Here is an 18,826-nt window from a genome sequence, read left to right as displayed (position 1 = left end):
AGAAACTATTGATCTCTCATGCTTCACTTAGATTATTTTGAGAGTCTTAATAGCATGGTAATTTGCTTAAAATCCTAATATGCTTGGTATGCAAGATTAATAATAAAACTTTCTTATGAGTGTGTTGAATACTAAGAAAAGTTTGATGCTTGATGATTGTTTTGAGATATGGAGGTAATAATATCAAAGTCATGCTAGTTGAGTAGTTGTGAAATTGAGAAATACTTGTGTTGAGGTTTGCAAGTCCCGTAGCATGCACGTATGGTAAACGTTATGCAACAAATTTGAAACATGAGGTGTTATTTGATTGTCTTCCTTATGAGTGGCGGTCGGGGACGAGCGATGGTCTTTTCCTACCAATCTATCCCCCTAGGAGCATGCGCGTAGTGCCGAGGTTTTTGATGACTCATAGATTTTTGCAATAGGTATGTGAGTTCTTTATGACTAATGTTGAGTCCATGGATTATATGCACTCTCACCCTTCCATCCTTGCTAGCCTCTTCGGTACCGTGCATTGCCCTTTCTCACATTGAGAGTTGGCGCAAACTTCGCCGGTGCATCCAAACCCCGTGATATGATACGCTCTTTCACACATAAACCTCCTTATATCTTCCTCAAAACAGCCACCATACCTACCTATTATGGCATTTTCATAACCATTCCGAGATATATTGCCATGCAACTTTCCATCATTCCGTTCATCATGACACATTCATCATTGTCATATTGCTTAGCATGATCATGTAGTTGACATAGTATTTGTGGCAAAGCCACCGTTCATAATTCTTTAATACATGTCACTCTTGGTTCATTGCATATCCCGGTACACCGCCGGAGGCATTCATATAGAGTCATCTTTGTTCTAGTATCGAGTTGTAATCATTGAGTTGTAAATAAATAGAAGTGTGATGATCATCATTATTAGAGCATTGTCCCAAGTGAGGAATATATAAAAAAATAAAGGCCATAAAAAAGAGAAGGCCCCCAAAAAAGAGAAAGGCCATAAAAAAAAGGTCCAAAAAATGAGAGAAAAAGAGAGAAGGGACAATGTTACTATCCTTTTACCACACTTGTGCTTCAAAGTAGCACCATGATCTTCATAGTAGAGAGTCTCTCATGTTATCACTTTCATATACTAGTGGGAATTTTTCATTATAGAACTTGGCTTGTATATTCCAACAATGGGCCTCCTCAAGTGCCCTAGGTCTTCGTGAGCAAGCAAGTTGGATGCACACCCACTAGTTTCTTTTGTTGAGCTTTAATACATTTATAGCTCTAGTGCATCCGTTGCATGGCAATCCCTACTCCTTGCATTAACATCAATCGGTGGGCATCTCCATAGCCCATTGATTAGCCTCGTTGATGTGAGACTTTCTCCTTTTTCGTCTTCTCCACATAACCCCCTCATTATATTCTATTCCAACCATAGTGCTATGTCCATGGCTCGCGCTCATATATTGTGTGAAAGTTTATAGGTTTGAGATTACTAAAGTATGAAACAATTGCTTGGCTTGTCACCGGGGTTGTGCATGATGAGAGCATTCTTGTGTGAAGAAAATGAAACATGACTAAACTATATGATTTTGTAGGGATGAACTTTCTTTGGCCATGTTAATTTGAGAAGACATAATTGCTTAGTTAGTATGCTTGAAGTATTATCATTTTATGTCAATATGAACTTTTGTCTTGAATCTTTCAGATCTGAATATTCATACCACAATTAATAAGAATTACATTAAAATTATGCCAAATAGCACTCCGCATCAAAAATTCTGTTTTTATCATTTACCTACTCGAGGACGAGCGGGAATTAAGCTTGGGGATGCTTGATACGTCTCCAACGTATCTATAATTTTTGATTGCTCCATGCTATATTATCTACTGTTTTGGACTATATTGGGCTTTATTTTCCACTTTTATATTATTTTTGGGACTAACCTATTAACCGGAGGCCCAACCCAGAATTGCTGTTTTTTTGCCTATTTCAGTGTTTCGGAGAAATAGAATATCAAACGGAGTCCAAACGGAATGAAACCTTCGGAAACATGATTTTCTCATCAGATAAGATCCAGGAGACTTGGACCCTCCGTCAAGAAAGCCACGAGGTGGTCACGAGGGTGGAGGGCCCCCCCTAGGGCGCGCCCCCCTGCCTTGTGGGCCCCTCAAAGCTCCACCGACGTACTTCTTCCTCCCATATATATCCACGTATCCCCAAACGATCGGGGACAGAGCCAAAAACCTAATTCCACCGCCGCAACTTTCTGTATCCACGAGATCCCATCTTGGGGCCTGTTCCGGAGCTCCATCAGAGGGGGCATCGATCACGGAGGGCTTCTACATCATCATCCAAGCCTCTCCGATGAAGTGTGAGTAGTTTACTTCAGACCTACGGGTCCATAGTTAGTAGATAGATGACTTCTTCTCTCTTTTTGGATCTCAATACAATGTTCTCCCCCTCTCTTGTGGAGATCTATTTGATGTAATCTTCTTTTTGCGGTGTGTTTGTTGAGACTGATGAATTGTGGGTTTATGATCAAGTCTATCTATGAATAATATTTGAATCTTCTCTGAATTCTTTTATGTATGATTGGTTATCTTTGCAAGTCTCTTCGAATTATCAGTTTGGTTTGGCCTACTAGATTGGTATTTCTTGCCATGGGAGAAGTGCTTAGCTTTGGGTTCGATCTTGCGGTGTCCTTTCCCAGTGACAGAAGGGGCAGCAAGGCATGTATTGTATCGTTGCCATCGAGGATAACAAGATGGGCTTTTTTTTATCATATTGCATGAAACTATCCCTCTACATCATGTCATCTTGCTTAAGGCGTTACTCTATTTTTAACTTAATACTCTAGATGCATGTTGGATAGCGGTCGATGAGTGGAGTAATAGTAGTAGATGCAGGCAGGAGTCGGTCTACTTGTCTTGGACGTGATGCCTATATACATGATCATACCTAGATATTCTCATAACTATGCTCAATTATGTCAATTGCTCAACAGTAATTTGTTCACCCACCATAGAATACTTATGCTCTTGAGAGAAGCCACTAGTGAAACCTATGGCCCTCGGGTCTCTTTCTCATCATATCAATCTCCATCACTTTATTATTGCTTTGCTTTTACTTTGCTTTTACTTTTTACTTTGCATCTCTATACCAAAAATACCAAAAATATGATTTATCATCTTTATCAGATCTCACTTTCGTAAGTGACCGTGAAGGGATTAACAACCCCTAAGCGCGTTGGTTGCATTGAGATATTGTTTTTGTGTAGGTACGAGGGACTCGCGCGTAGCCTCCTACTGGATTGATGCCTTGGTTCTCAAAAACTGAGGGAAATACTTACGCTACTTTGCTGCATCATCCTCTCCTCTTCGGGGAAATCCAACGCAGTGCTCAAGAGGTAGCAGGACACCCCTCCATCAACAAGGTGTGGCATGAGGCCACCTACCTGGCCAACATCCTTAGCCCTTCGTATTAGAATTGTCAACATATTGACCACTATGTTGAATAGAATAGGTGACAACGAATCTCCTTGTCTCAGCCCTTTGTGTGTCTGGAAGTAATGACATATGTCATCATTCACTTTAATTCCAACACTTCCTTTTTGCGTGAAAGATTCCACCTGGTTTCTCCAAGCCAGATCGAAACCTTTCATATGCAAGGCCTGTTGCAGAAATGGCCATTTGACCTTATCGTACGCTTTTTCAATGTCCACTTTGAAAACTACCACATCTAGTTTTTTCGTGTGGATTTCATGGAGCGTTTCATGTAGGACCACAACCCCTTCTAGGATGTATCTATCCGTCATGAAAGCAGTCTGGGATGGCTGCACCACAGAATGCACAATCTGCGTAAGCCTATTAGTCCCAACCTTGGTGAAAATTTTGAAACTGGCGTTAAGAAGACAGATCGGCCTGAACTGCTCGATCCGCACAACTTCTGTTTTCTTAGGAAGCAAGATAATCGTTCCAAAATTCAAGTGAAACAACTGAAGCTATCCAGCAAATAAATCATGGAACATCAGAAGCAAATCTCCCTTAATAATAGGCCAACACTTTTTATAAAACTCCACCGGAAGACCGATTCATTATGTCTACTCATCGTGTTGTTCTTGTTGCTTGTTGTCTGTTCTTGTACTCCCCTGTTCTCATATAAGAACAATCATCTTGGACCAGTATTTCTGTAGAGGAAAGAGCATAGAGCAGTTGTTATTATCATCGATTGGAAGACGTCAATGATATCAACAAGAGATTGGAGTTATATATGAAGATTTTTACTGAAGACGTTGGTTGTACTTGTATATTTCGTCTCCATAGTTGTTTGTTATTCTAGAGTTCTTTAATGTTTGTAATACCCGTTGTATCTCATCGTTGATGTTTATGTTGCTACTATGTGTCATTATACTCGCTTGTTTAGTTGGAATAATTGATCTGTTGGACATATTAAGTTTATGCAGTATGAAATATTATGATCTGGAATATAATGCAGATAAAAAAGATGGTACCCTTATGTATGTAAAAGGTGTTGCGTTAAGTTACAAAGGATGAAACTTATATTTTGAGTATGAACTTGATGAATTGATAGTTTTTATTTATATATTGGTTCAACTTCAGAATTATTAAAATTACAATGAATCTGGTGTGCAATTCTTGTGATAGAAATGAAAATGACTTCAGTAATTACGTGCGTGTAAAAATCTTCTACATGTCATCTAGATCCAGTAATGTCAAAAAACTAAAGATTCAATTCAAGGTAACAATGATTATGAGTGTATTTTAAAATCAGCATTAGACATTGATCATGTACAAGGTCATCAAGGTTTTTTGGATGAATTTTCAAATTACAAAAGGTTGATGCTCGCACAGATCAACTCTGATGGATTTTTTAAGTTGCCTAAACTGAAGAATGTTGACCTTAACTACACCAAGTATCTTGTGAGTGTGACTGATATAAGGGAACGGTGTTTGAATTTGTCAATGATTTGCAGAAAGTGTGTTGGCATTCCTTGTAGGCAAGGACAAACCAATAGTGCCACCTGTTACCTAATTTTTTGTTAGAAACACCGTGTACAACATAGGCATATACAAATTGGTGTACCACAACCACATATTGACACACATAGGCTTACACAGTGCTTACCCAATTTGGGAATCACAGAGCTCAACAAATTTGAACATTTGATAAAAATCAAAGGTGATTCTGAAAAGATGATCACAGCCTCTTGTGCAAGGATGTGTGCTAATGTTTGTGATGCCATATAAATAGGGTTCTTCTTTGCGATTGTAGAGTTGGATATTGTGGCCCAGCTAGGTTTGCAAAGCCGACGCACAATGGTGCCAAGCAATTTGCAAGCTAGAACGCCCCTAACCGTTTTTTTGTTATGCACCACCATGAAGCATGGTTCAACATGACCGCCGAGCAGTCGTCATCAGCGTTGCTTTATGGCACGAATGAATAAACGGACCAGAAAATGTAAGCTTAAAATGGATTTTTTACAATGGCTTGAAATGTTTTTTCTAACATAATATAGACGCAAACGCTCATACATACGCTATTGGGTAAAATGGAATTTTGTACTATGTCTGAGCTTTAAATGGATTCTCTTTTTTAACAATTAGCTTAAAATGGCACCATCAAATTATGCTCTCGCCGACCACGATAGTACAATACTAGTAGGAAGAGGCGCGAATCAGAAAGTTTGTGTGTGCACTTATGTTGTTTTTTTAGTGAGAAAAATAGAAACAATGTGTTTGAAAGCAAGCTGATGCCGTGAAAGTATCTGTGTATTTAACGAGTTCATGTTGGTCCTTGTACTTCCTTATTTGTAGAAGCTAGGGAGATCATAGCAGCATGCAAGAAAGTTATTTTCCACATGAAAGAGCGTGGTGTCATGGGTAACTATGGACACTGATGCCGACTCATTTGGACCAACCTGTGACTGGATGGTTAAGAGGATAATAATATCTTCAGTCCGTCAGGTTTCAAGTCCTATACTTGACATTGATGCTTGCATTTTCTTTGATTTACATTAGGCCTTTCGACGATGTGCGTTCATGTAGAGAAGATGTTCCCGCCGACTACAAAGACGTCTGTGATGACTTTGCCATCTCAATATAATGTGCCGCCCCAGTCTCTCGGAGGTGATCATACAAGTAGTGCGTGCGTGCGCGTACGTTTATAAGGATGAATGTATTTGCGCATGTATGAGCGTCTGTGTCTGTATAGTGTTAAAAAATACGCAACATACACGAATACGGTGGACCAGACCTTAAGAGAAACACCACTAACATAGGTAAAAATAGCACAAAACTAAGAGTGGACTATAGAAAAACTAAAGACACATGTCAACTAAACAGATCACTTACCCTCAACACTTGAGACGCTTGAAGTTGAGTCTAGCTTAGCCATTTTGATACACCAAGACGATGAACTGGACCTTAACTGAAACACCACTAACACTGGTAAAAAAAGCACAAGACCAAGAGTGGATCATAGAAAAACCAAAGACACATGTCAACTAAACAAATCATTTACGCTCAACACTTGAGACGCTTGAGGTTGAGGCTAGCTTAGCCACTTTGATACACGAAGACGGTGGACCGGACCTTAACAGAAAGACCACTAACATAGGTAAAAAAGGCACAAAACCAAGAATGGACCATAGAAAAACCAAAAACACGTGTCAATTAAACAGACCAGTTACGCTCAACACTTGAAACGCTTGAGATCAAGGCTAGCTTAGCCACTTTGATACACGAAGACGATGGACCGGACCTTAATAGAAAGAAAACTAAACACAGGTAAAAAAAAGTGTAAAACCAAGAGTGGACCCAAAAAATAAAGACATGTGTCAATTAAACAAATTAGTTACACTTAACACTTGAAACGCTTGAGGTTGAGACTAACTTAGTCATTTTGATACATGAAGACGGTGGACCAGACCTTAACAGAAAGAGCACTTACACAGGTAAAAAAAGCACAAAATCAAGAATGAACCATAGAAAAATCAAAGACACGTGTCAATTAAAAAGATCACTCACTTGAAACGCTTGAGGTTGAGGCTAGCTTAGCCACTTTAATATTTGTATATATGTGTGCCACACTATCGATTTTGTTTTTTAGCGATCAGCATAGATAGAGGAATCTTTTTGGAAAAAGAAACTACAACTGTTTATTTAAAAAAAAATACATGCAAAACCTTTTTTTAAACCGTTCAATCGAATAACTTAGATTTGTTAATTAATTATTAATAATAATAATTAAATTAAAAAGCAAAGCCCTTGTCGCCACGCAAAGAGCAAAAGTGCAAAACCCCCTGATAATCCCACCTCGCCTTTACCGCCCGCCCTGTCCCCAATGGCGATTCCGGAGGAGCTGCGCCGCTACTGGCTGACGATCCTCCTCGCCGCCGCCGGCTTCCTCTTCCAGCTCCTCGTCCTGCCCAAATCCTTTCCGCCCTCCCACTACGACGGTGAGAGCCCGCTCCCCCGCTCCCCGCTCCCTCCTCGCGCTCTCGCACGCGTTCTGAGATTTGTTGGATTGATTGGTTGATTTGGTTGCAGCGCTCGGAATCCAGAGGTTTGCGCCGGTGGAGAAGGTGGTCGAGGCATACGAGCTGCTCTCCAAGGAGTGGTGAGCGCGATTGATCCGACCTCACTGATAATTTCTCACTTCCAACCCTGTGGTGTGCTTTGCTGGATGGAGTCTGACTGTAGTCGCAAGTGCAGTCCATGAGTTCTGGTTTGGGCAGTAGACTCGTGATCTGGTCTTGGTGGGGCTGGGCATCTGTTTGGAGCTTAACAATCTGGTAGCGTTGGTGTAACTTATTGATGTGTCCGGTGACAAATCTGACAGTTCTGTTAGTAGCAAACACAGTCTAGTTTATCTTTTGTGTGTATTGTAGAAGTGCATGCTCTAGCCAATGCAACCAAAAGACCGATCTGATGGAAGAGACTAGGCAATACATTTATACGTCAACATCCCCCTCACGTGTGGCTCCCTTAGGCCTAAACGTGGACCGAAAATGGGCTGCAATTTAATTGCGCCAGCTGGGTCTTGAACTCAATACCTCTTGGCTCTGATACCATGTAGAAGTGCATGCTCTAGCCAATGCAACCAAAAGACCGATCTGATGGAAGAGACTAGGCAATACATTTATACGTCAACATGTATTGATGGTGCTGACTGCTGACTGTCGGTGCTTGACTAGGCTTTTAATTCCCTGCTCCATTCTGTTACTAAGATATTGTTTTTTAGGAGTAATTCTGGTTGTGCCCATTACTAGCTGCAAAGTTTTGCCTGTAGGGTAGAGTGTGTATTGGCATCGAGCTCGTGATATGGAATATCAACTTTTAGGTCACAGTTTGGAGTTTAGCATAGGTGACATATAACTCTGATGAGGCCCTGCACATGATTCCATACCTGAAATTGGATTTTTTTTTGTTGGTAACCATTATGCTTCTTGCCTCTTGCCATGTTTTGTTTTCATACTTTTAATTCATTATTTACAACAAATTAATGATCCTTTTCATGATGCCAACTTTAGGCTTGCTGAAACAAATGACCGGTCAACTGTTGATATTATAAAGGTGAGAGTCAGAATCCATAATTACTAGCCTTTGTAATTTCCATGTGCAATACGAAGATATTTCATACAAAGTTTCATGTGTTGTATGCATGGGGGCTGAATTAGCTTTCCACAGTGCACCGAAGCACCTTAAACTGCAATTCCACTATTTGCTTTTCTGTGTACATTACTTCCACTATTTGTTTTTCTATGTACATTACGTTTGTTTCAGTAACATGTACATTACTTATTTGGTCCCTGTAGTTTCTATTTAAAGTTCCAACTAATGGACTTTCATAAACAACTTTATAGTTCTGTGGTGTTTTATACAGATCCGTTATGCGTATGAGCTGTTGACAAATCCAGTTTGGAAGCGGGACTATGATCTTTTTGGTCTGGATCATCATACGGTGATCTCCCTGCTCCCCTCCCTCTCTGCGTGCGTCTCCGCGGGAAGGCTTTTTCTTTTCTTCCTTTCTGATCTAACCCTTAGTTTGCAATTTTCATCATGGTAGGATATCTTCGAGAGAGTCAAAGAACAATATCAAAAAGAGCACTTCCTGAAAATAGATCTACCTTTGTTAAAAGATTCTTTATCTCGTAAGTTATAACCATCTAATTCTGATAAGAAATGATGTTTTCCTTTTGATGTCTTGGACATAACACCATTTCCGTTCCATAGATTCGACTGGTCATGCCTTCAATGTACTCACACGTGACTCATTGATGTCTGCCATTGCTGAAGATTACCCGTTGCTCATACAGGTAAGTTAGAAGGCCGTAACTTCATCAATTTTAACTTTTCAGTGCTCTATGTACGTCATATTTGCATGATTCTTGAGAACATCTTTTTGTTGGAAGTTGGCAAACAAGAAATCCTGATCACCAGCTGTATTTTTTCCCTACTGTGCAGGTTTATTCAAAGGGGAGTCCTCGCTGCGCTCAATTTTTTGAGTACTGGAAGCAAATTGGTATGTTTACCATGTTGACTTGCTTGCCATTTTGTGCATTGCACTCTTTAACAACATATTTGTACACTGTATAAAAAGATCAGTGATTGTCAAAGTATTAGCCGTGGAGAAACAGAGCTGCATTGGTTTTTCTGTGTCCGATCCCTCTTATAGCATTTAGTAATATTTAAGGATGATGGGTAAAAATGGAGGTGTAAGAATTGTGATCTAGCATTGTTCATTTTCTTCTTTTAAATTGACACTTCACAAATATATAGAAATTTATGTTCTGCACTCACAAGTTATAACTAGATTTGTCCATGGAAATATTTTTGCCGAAATGAGAGTTTGCTACTTTCTAGCATTGCATTTTAAACTGAAGTTTTAGCCATTATCTTTGAGCAGCAATTTTGTGGATCTATTGGCAGCTGACTTGATGGCATTTTCCATTCTCCCAAATACTATGCTATTGTTGACAACTCAATATAACTACAGCTTCTGTCTTATAATGCAAAAAATTGAAGTTTCTATAGAGAATTCTCTTTGTGGATTAAATATACCTCACCTTTCATTCTTGTCTCTGACAAAATATTTGCTTCATGATCTAGACACTCGACTGGACGGCGTGGCCAACACTGCTATGGTAGAACTTGGTGATGTGCCACTGGCGGGGTATTTTGCAGAAAAAAGGTTCTCTCAACAGCCATTTTTCCGCAATGGTAAGTCAAGATAACATGCCATTAAAGTTACAAAAAAGATAGCATGTCATTTTCAATCATAAGATGAACATAAGTAAGCACTTTAGCTATTATCAGTGCAAGTGCAAGTGCAGCACATGGAAATGCTTATTTTAGGTGTTTTTAGTTCTGGATTTGTGTCAAAATGAGTAGGTTCACAGTTGGTAAAGCGGTCTTCTGGGAATTTAATATGACAACCTTGTTTTGCTATTGGGAATAATGTGGAAACCAAAGAGTATTCAAGACAACTGGTAGGTTCATCATTTCGTGCCAAGGATGGAGGGATCTTTTTTCAACTTAGTGAGCATCAACAAAAATACTTCCTACAATTTTGCCCTGAATTTTAGTCTTTTAGATAGTACTCCCTCCGTCCCATAATATAAGAGCGTTTTTGACACTACACTAGTGTAAAAAACGCTCTTATATTATGGGATGGAGGAAGTAATATTTAGTAGTTCGAATTTTGAACATTACATGTTCTTTGTATTATTTTTTAGAAGAAAAAAAGACTTTTTCCTGTTTAATGTTCTTTACTACTCCTATATATATCTATCTACCCATGCAGGTATACCAGCTCTCGTTGCATATCCTGCTAACTGCAGAAATCCATCCTGTTATATGAGGTGACTGTTCTAATCAGATTCCAGAGTATCAGTTAAAGAAATAATAAAAGTGTGACTCGTCTATTCCTGTTAATGGTTTACGACATGTCTATTTCAATCGATTCCAAAGATATGACCTCAATATAACCATTTCCTGTACCCAGGTACCCAGGTGAGCTAACTGTGGATTCTGTTGTCAACTGGGTAGCATCATCAATTGTTGGTTTACCTCGGATCTTGTACTATTCAAAGGAGACACTGGTAAGGTTTTTGACTGGCTCTTTTTTTTTTGTTCGTGTTTATGTGGTGTTCTAAGGAATCATATGAAATCACAGTAATCAGTAGTACAACATGCAAACAGTTTGTGTTAGGCAATGGAGTACAGACCTAATGGGTGTTAGTATATATGAAATTGCCTTCTTGGCTCCTGAGATAGGTTTGTCATTATGCTAGTTAAGTGAATGTTCTCGACGCTCACATCTAGGTACTAGTTTGGAGCTGAGGTTGTATGACCTCCTAGTTAGTGGAATTCAGGACTCAGTTCCGTCTTCACTTGTTTATTTGCAACAGCAAGTCCTAGTCTTATGGCATCATTAATTTATATATGCCGCATTATCCTAACCTATGGCACCACAAGTACAATAGCCAACGAGTACACTCTATGTATGATTCCTGTTGTTCATAATTCGCTGTGCTGTCTGTTTTTATTCTAGAATTGCACTTTAATTAGATAGATTTTTACCTGAGAGGGACTGCGCCTTTAATGCAGAGCTTATATCATTTCAGGGACCCCAGTTCATTGGGAAGAGTAGCCATCATAAGGTAACTAGATTTACTGCTTTTGTTTTCATACATATGCCCGTGCATCTGTGCTATCTGCCTTACTTATTACTTGCACCCTTTTCAATGTGCATGTGGAGCACATGCATACAATCCTAAGTCCATAGCTATAATCTAGTCATGCCATCTTTTTTATGTGCGGCATAGGTCAAGGCTATCTTTTTCTCAAGCACTGGGGAGCGTGCGGCTCCATTCCTTCGCCAAGCTGCCCAAGAGTATTCCAGCTATGCATCCTTTGCATTTGTCCTATGGAAAGAAGAGGAATCCCAGATCTGGTGGAATTCGTACGTTCTTTACTTCTTTATGTACAATATGTTGTTCTTTCTTATTTGTGCCTGAGTTGGTATTCATATAATGGTATAATTGTTTCTACTGAATGCTGCATGCTTTGATAAGTAAAGTTGGAATTTTCTTCAGTTGATACAAGCTGTTTGAATATTTTAAAGCATTGTGAAACCTCATCCATATCTAGCTAACTATGCAAACTGCAGTTTTAGACCTTCTCACCGCAGTTTCATGTTTCAGTAAATTGATTATCGTAGCCATATGGCTACTAGCCGATATTTGTTTGGTCTGGAAGAAGGAATATGATGTACTCCCTCCGTAAACTAATATAAGAGCGTTTAAGAAATTGGCTTGATTAACTAGGGCACATGCACGAAGTTGGTCGCATGAAATTGGTTTGATTAACTAGGCCAAGAAATTGGCCGTGCATGGGTTACATTGGAGTCGACCAGGTGAAGGGCTAAGCCACGTGTATGCGGAAACTACCTTGACTTCATGGCATAAATAGTTGTGTATTCTAGGACCTGTATTCTTGAGAAATTTTACTGTTTTTCTAAAGATAGTTAGGGTTGTCTGAACACTGCATGCTGAAATCGCAGGTAGCAGCTTTCTAGCAGTAAAAAATGTAATTTCCAGATCGGTGATTGAGCACTGCATTGTAGTGAAGCAAAACACATCTTTTGCTAAGTATGGCAAACCATATTTCCATGTCGAATCGGCTACAGCTATTAGTACTTCGGTGTTTAATTTTAAGAAATCATGTTTATCAGTACTTTCTTGTCTCTGCTCAAGCAGATTAGGAGTGGAATCTGCTCCTGCACTTGTTTTCTTGAAGGGACCAGGTGCCAAACCTGTTGTATACCATGGCAAGCTTCTATCCCCTATTTATCCTTTTGATTTTATGCAGTGAAATCGGACCAAACTGATTTTTTACCTCCAATTCAGGAACTTTTAGCAAGTCCGAGTTCACAGAGATAATGGAGGAGCATAAGCACCAAGGTATTATTAAAATTTGTCTGCGAATCAGCAGTATACTGGATTGTCATTTTTACTAAGAGAACTTATGTGCTTTTTCAGTAATACTCATTTAATTCTTTTCTTGATTAGAACTCCAGCAGCTAAGAAGTGACACATCTTTGGATCTTGGTTGTGATGCTAGAGGTCATTCACGCGCTGGGAAAGAAATGATGATATGGTATTGTGTAATAGCTGCAGGTCGCCCTGGTGTAGAATTAAGTAAAAAGAGACAAGTAAGTTTCTATAAGCTGGGTGCAATAACAAGTTGGTGAAGTTATCCCTCCTGAACCAACTTCATCATTCATTAGTTGCCAACTTATATTGTTTTGGAACTTGAAACTTCTTTAGATTTTGAGGAAGGCCCAGGATCAACTACTCAGTGCTGCTGGTGGAAGTACTGCTGGGAATTTGGAAAATTTAGTAGAGGTAACAAGTGCTGCAACTGCCTTAAAAGATGACAGGCTGACCTTTGTTTGGTTGGATGGAGAATTGCAGAAGGTAGACTGCTTCACAAAATTCTTTTTTATTTTTAATATACATTTTTTAAGCTTGTGGTGCTGTACTTGCCGTTTGGTGACATGCCCCAGAAGGCCACACTAGCTATTGCTCTGCTTTCCTGAATTAGTTGAGATATGGGCATATTTATCTGCTTCAGTTCAGATAAAGATGTCTTTCATGGGTTCTCTCACCACCTCATATCCAGGTTCCAGGTCCATTACATTACCTTATACTACTACATGACCAGCTTACAGATAAGAATCATAGCCTCTAGTATTGCAGAACAGTACTTGATCTGATTGAAGCGGGCCTCTCGAGTGATATGATTTTGTAGCGCATGCCTCATTAAAACCCTGAAATGTGCTCTCGCTGTACATCCATATTTTGTTTTTGTTTTTTACCATATGCAACATACCCTCCTATGTTTGTGATTAATCTCTGTTAGAAATTAAGCGATCCTTTCATGTGCTTATTAGCTACAAATCCTGAAAGGAGTATTTTCCACCAAGTGGAACAATGTCCATTTAAGTGTATATTCTTGAAATTCTACAATGATTCTGCAATGAATGATGCTGTATATCACTGGAATCAGAGTATTTGGAACAATTTAGGCCCTAGCTTCAGCAAATGGCTTAGTCATGACATTCTCAATTCTGAACAATCAAACAAGCTTGTAAATTTGGATAACAGTACCTCCTTTTACAGAAAATTTGTGCCTTCTACCTTGCCACTGATTACAATGGAGCCTGTGGTCCTAGAGGCTTTGAAGATGACAATGATAAGCCTGAAGTATTCATTGTCCGTTTCCAAAGAAATGCAACATACGAGGCGTTGAAAGCCGACAAAAAGAATAATCTTATAGAGACTCTCCAGGGACAGGACACTCCTGATGCCTCCCAGCTAGTGGCTAGGTATAATGGCCCAGATGAAATTCTGGAGGTGCGTAATTCACTGGTTTATTAGTTTACATATATATGCGGTCAAGTCATGCAGCTTAAAATACATTTTTAATTGCTTATTTTGGCAGATAAACAAGTGGGTCTCTCAGATTATCAAAGATGGAGATACTAGAGAAATTCCTTACTTTGTAAGTCTCTTAAAGCATGTTCCCTTTTGAACTTTCTCTAGCATGTCTTCTGAACTTAAGTAGCACTACCTCTGTAACTTAATATAAGACGTTTTTTGACACTGTCATAGTGTCAAAAAACGTCTTATATTAAGTTACGGAGGGAGTATTTCTGAAGAGATAACATATCCGCTTAAATAAAAAAACCTATATGGAACAAAATTAAATGTGGACCTGACACCAAGAATACCAAAGATGCCTAAACTCACTTGGCGCAGGAGACACGTACCTTTACATTGGGGTGCAAACTTTAATGCACTATCTAAGTGCCCCATATGTTGCTATGGATGTCTCTTCCCCACCCTTACTACAGTATTTCTTCTGCTCCCTCTCTTTACATCAACCATTGTGCACCCACCCATATGTTTCTCCCCCGCACGTCTCCTCCACCCTCTCCGTGCAAGAGTACAAGGTGTTGTCATCTTCCTCCATTCATGATTTTTTGGTTTTGTGAATGCATCTCTCAGTATGGTGTACATGTGTTTTTCACCAGCGTCAAACAATGACTACCTACCACGGCCCACTCTCTAGCGACTACAAGTCTATAGCACACCCTTTCAGATTACTTCCTCCTTGCAATCGGACATCGTGTGATGTTTCTTCTCTCTTCCATTTATGCCCGTGTTGCTTCGTTCGTGTTGTTCCATCGTCTTCCACTCCACCACCAATCTTCTCTAACTATGGTAAATCGTCGCTATGGTTTCTGTTGGCTGATGGTGGCGTGCTAATCATGCTGCCTTAATATGATGAAAGCATGCTTTAAATGATGCTCAGAACATATGGGTAACAAGTAAGCTAAAACTTTGTAGGTATAAGGTGGTTGTGCATTAAAAGGACCAGAAAAAATTGTGTTACGATCACATTCTTGCTATTTACTACTCCCTCCGAACTAAAACCACGACAGTTATTTTGGATCGGAGGAGTACCTCTGTTCATTAATATAAGACACTTTGGCAGTTCAATTTGAACAGAGGGTGTAACTTTTATGCTTATACCTAAGTTGTTGAAGGAATGGCAATAAGTAGCTACATGGTCAGAAACTCTTTTAAGCACATTAGAGGAGAGGTTTTACATTTTTTGGAAGATCTTCGAATGAGCAAACAAGCAGTGAGGTCGATCCCTGGGCATGTTTCAGCAGAAAAATGATGTGTGGTCGTTTTCTTCCTGCTGAGTCTGCCTCGGTCAGCTTTGCGCCTTTGCCTCATGTCAGAATCATCCTGATGAAATAAGAATGCATAATATTTGTTCTTTTACATCATATCAGTGCTCCCTGCAAATGTGCAATACCCAATCCTTTCTATAGCCTTGCACTGATGGTTTATGTACAAAGAAACTTTTCTAACAATTAGAATTAAGCCAAGATCAAATGAGCACATTTATTCGTACCAAGTAATTCACAAGCATTTTTAGAAACATAATTTTTTTTTCATTAAACTATTAGATGATAATGTTTTCGGAGAAATTATTTTGTCTGAAGTGCAATATTTGTCGAACAATTATTCATCCATTATGCCATCCATTTTCTGTATCTAGACTTCAAAGGTACCAGATCATGTACCTGAAGAAACAAATAAGGAATGGTTAAGCGGTACCAAAGGTATCCGCTCGGCAGGGAAAAGTTTAAAAGAGAGGGTTCAGAACAGTGGCTTCAGTTTCAGAGATTACTTAACTGACCCAAGGATTGGTCCAGCTTTGCTGATGCTTGCATGCATTTCATGGGGAACAATATGGTTCAAGAATATCCAATCAGCTCAGAAGACTCCAAAGGTAAGTACTTGTTTGACTTACCAAGTCAAATAATATCCACTTGCATTCTTTACTGATCCAAACAAGCATTCACTCCGCTCAGCTTTCACATTTGTTGCTCAAGCTGATTACAGCTAAATGACAATATAGTATTGCATGAAGCATTCATGAGCAATAGTCGTAAACTACAATATCATTTTCCCTGACATTGGCATGAACTATTCACGAGCAATAGTCGTAAACTGCAATATCATTTTCCCTGACTTGTAGCATGAAAGGAAATACTGAGGCCAGCAATACAATCACCCACACTGTCATGGTTTGCTGTTCATTCTTCCAATAAAACATCAACATAATGGCACTTGATGTTAAGCTTTGACTCAGAGTTAACTGTGTATTATATATAGTTCAGGAAGCGTATATTATTTTGACCATATATTATGTCTGAATTCTGACCGTATATTATATGAACGCAATGGCTGAATTCTGACCGTATATTATGTCTTTCAGGACGAAGCTCCTAAAGACAAGACCGACAAACGTCGCCGTCCGAAGCTTAGCACGACACTCTTTGGTCAACCTGAATCCAGCGCGGATCCTGAACCCAGAGATGCTCGTCAGTGGGAGATAGAGGACTCAGATTCAGACTGACGAATCGTAACCCAACATTGAGGTTAAACTCGGCTAAATATCTTAGTTGAGCGATGGGGCTAAATTAGCTTAGTGCCTGACAAAGCATAGCCAGTCTGAAAAATGCTGGATCATATATCTGATCTTTATTGCTGTATATTTTTTGCATGGATCTATCCATCTGCTTGGAAGCTGGCATAGGCCTCTCAGATTCTCAGGGAATGTATTGTTAAAGTTCTTAAATTTTTGTTCGGAGGTTGTGAAGTTGGGGGTGGAAGAGGTGAATGGACGACGAACACCTCACCACCCCCACAAACTCCATACACATGGATAGTAAAGATTAGTTACATCACAAGCCTGTGTTGGATACACTGTACTGTATATACTGAATAAATAGGATTGCCTGTTTAGGTTCCGCTTGGAAAAGCGAGATTTTGCATAAGTTTCATTAGAAACTACTCTCCCATTTCATGATACATAGCATGTTAAAAAAAGTGATGCCTAACTTCTCAATCGGTATATAGAAAAGATTAATGAGATTCATCAGATACAACAGTACGACCACATTTGTCATATAAATCATGATTTCTGTTTTCAGCTACCATATATTTATATGAAATAAAACCTTTAAAATTGTATCTCAAGGCTGTTTAATGTATGAAATGTTATATTTGGCTATGGAACAACTACCAAAGCTACATCCCAAATTCCTATAGAGTTGAGAGTCCTCTCAGACCTTGGATAATGCTGAGGGAAAGGGAGCTTTGAGGCGGCCTTGTCTTCTATCCGAGCCATTGTTTGAGCAACTATGTCAATGAAGTCTTGATGTGATCTTATCTTTGATGGCTTTGAGGTGGCCTTGTCTTCTATCCGAGCCACTGTTTGAGCAACTATGTCAATGAAGTCTTGATGTGATCTAATCTTTGATGGCTTCAAGCCGCTAGTTGAGACACTCGCTTCATAGCCATTCATGACATAAGTGCTCAAACTAATTAAAAAATGTCGATGTGTCAATTTATCGGTGTACACAGACTTCAGCATAAGTTCTCATATACACATCTTTAACTTTTCTAGTGAAATAATTCTTATACTACTCAAGGTTTATGCATTACAATCTCGTCTTACAATGTTCAAGACTTCCTCTGGCCCGGAGCCAAGCCAAACAGCCGTCCGCCCTTGCAACCTACCGAAGGTAACCATGAAATGATTAGCACAATTACCCCTATGGTGAATTTGATTAATACAAGAATTATGTTCTCCCACACTATCGTTGATCTCACAAACCAAAAAAAGGAATATTCTAATTCTAATTTGTTGCTCTCCATGCTCTTGATCATTGACATCCCTTCCAAATAGTCGGATTTAACTTCAACAGGAAGGTTGCCCCATTGTAGTGCGAGAGAGTCCTTAAATGATTGCCAAAATTTCAGCCTCAAGAACGTCATTGCATGTGTGTAGTTGTCGACATGAACTGAATATGATGGAGCCCTCATGGTCCTGGGGTATCATCCCTGCGCTGGCTCTCCCGTCAAGAACGGAACCATCGGTATCCAGTTTCACGTGACTAGGAAAGCGAAGAAATCCATGGCGAGAAAACATCGACAATAGTGTTATTGCATGTGGGTCTCGTGAGCGGGAAGCAATTGTGTGCTACCGTTTTACCTCAACATGATGAACATGCCTCCAAGGATTGCAAAGATGCAAGATAACTAGAAAGGAATCTGGTAGATACAGCCACTAGAGGGACAGTCTTCTCATGTACCAATTAGTTTATCACATGCCAAATCCTTCATAGAAGCAGCAACGAATTTGCATAGATTCGTCAAGC

General features: G+C 39.5%; 1 protein-coding gene across 1 annotated transcript; it reads left to right on the top strand.

Moving 5' to 3' along the window:
• The first annotated feature begins 7,302 nt into the window (after positions 1-7,302).
• Positions 7,303-17,440, top strand: LOC123187850 (uncharacterized). The gene is made up of 20 exons (XM_044599813.1): positions 7,303-7,472; positions 7,564-7,633; positions 8,547-8,589; positions 8,900-8,977; positions 9,083-9,167; positions 9,250-9,332; positions 9,481-9,538; positions 10,126-10,236; positions 10,820-10,877; positions 11,021-11,117; positions 11,643-11,678; positions 11,844-11,980; positions 12,777-12,847; positions 12,927-12,980; positions 13,089-13,231; positions 13,347-13,496; positions 14,202-14,435; positions 14,524-14,583; positions 16,156-16,389; positions 16,879-17,440. Exons 1-20 carry the CDS (start codon positions 7,358-7,360, stop codon positions 17,017-17,019), a joined length of 2,058 nt encoding a protein of 685 aa, XP_044455748.1. The 5' UTR covers positions 7,303-7,357; the 3' UTR covers positions 17,020-17,440.
• The last annotated feature ends 1,386 nt before the right edge of the window (positions 17,441-18,826 follow it).

Source organism: Triticum aestivum, chromosome 2A (assembly GCF_018294505.1).
Source record: "Triticum aestivum cultivar Chinese Spring chromosome 2A, IWGSC CS RefSeq v2.1, whole genome shotgun sequence".
Lineage (NCBI taxonomy): Eukaryota > Viridiplantae > Streptophyta > Magnoliopsida > Poales > Poaceae > Triticum > Triticum aestivum.
This window is presented reverse-complemented; position numbering and strand designations above follow the sequence as displayed.